Source organism: Nanorana parkeri, unplaced genomic scaffold (assembly GCF_000935625.1).
Source record: "Nanorana parkeri isolate BGI_ZX_2015 unplaced genomic scaffold, ASM93562v1 scaffold3634, whole genome shotgun sequence".
Lineage (NCBI taxonomy): Eukaryota > Metazoa > Chordata > Amphibia > Anura > Dicroglossidae > Nanorana > Nanorana parkeri.
In genome coordinates, this window is record NW_017309902.1 from 6,616 (window position 1) to 7,033 (window position 418).

The 418-nt window shown below is 56.9% G+C and overlaps 1 protein-coding gene across 1 annotated transcript in view; it reads left to right on the top strand.

Annotated features, from left to right (window-relative positions):
- Nucleotides 1–418, top strand: part of LOC108803356 (brefeldin A-inhibited guanine nucleotide-exchange protein 2-like) — a gene marked incomplete at its 5' end in the record, with an annotated part of 23,404 nt that overhangs the window by 6,552 nt on the left and 16,434 nt on the right. The window contains one exon of the mRNA XM_018575203.1: nt 238–389. Coding sequence (XP_018430705.1) covers nt 238–389 — 152 coding nt within the window. The remainder of the gene's footprint in view (nt 1–237; nt 390–418) is intronic.

The following is a 418-nucleotide window of genomic DNA, read 5'->3' on the forward strand; positions in this document are numbered from 1 at the left end:
CGGGATCCATGGGGATGGGGGGGAATTCTTGACGTCCTCCACAGGTAAAAGTGATGCGCTGTGATAAAACACGGAGAGATTTCACCTTTTCACCAGCCACAATGTGGATATTTGTGATGGGGGAGGGGAGGGGGGGCAGTTGTAGAAGTAAGGACACCCTGAGCCCCGGAAGGTCGGGTCACGTGTCTGGGGGTGTGATGGGCCTCCTAGTCCGCTCTCATCTGTCACTGGGTTCAGGTCGGCTGTAATCCCAATGAAGACGTGGCCATCTTCGCCATCGACTCCCTGCGCCAGCTGTCCATGAAGTTTCTGGAGAAAGACGAGCTGGCCAACTTCCGCTTCCAGAAGGATTTCTTGAGGCCGTTTGAGCTCATTATGAAGAAGAACAGGTCGGTGCGGCCCCCCGGGGAGGGGGCGG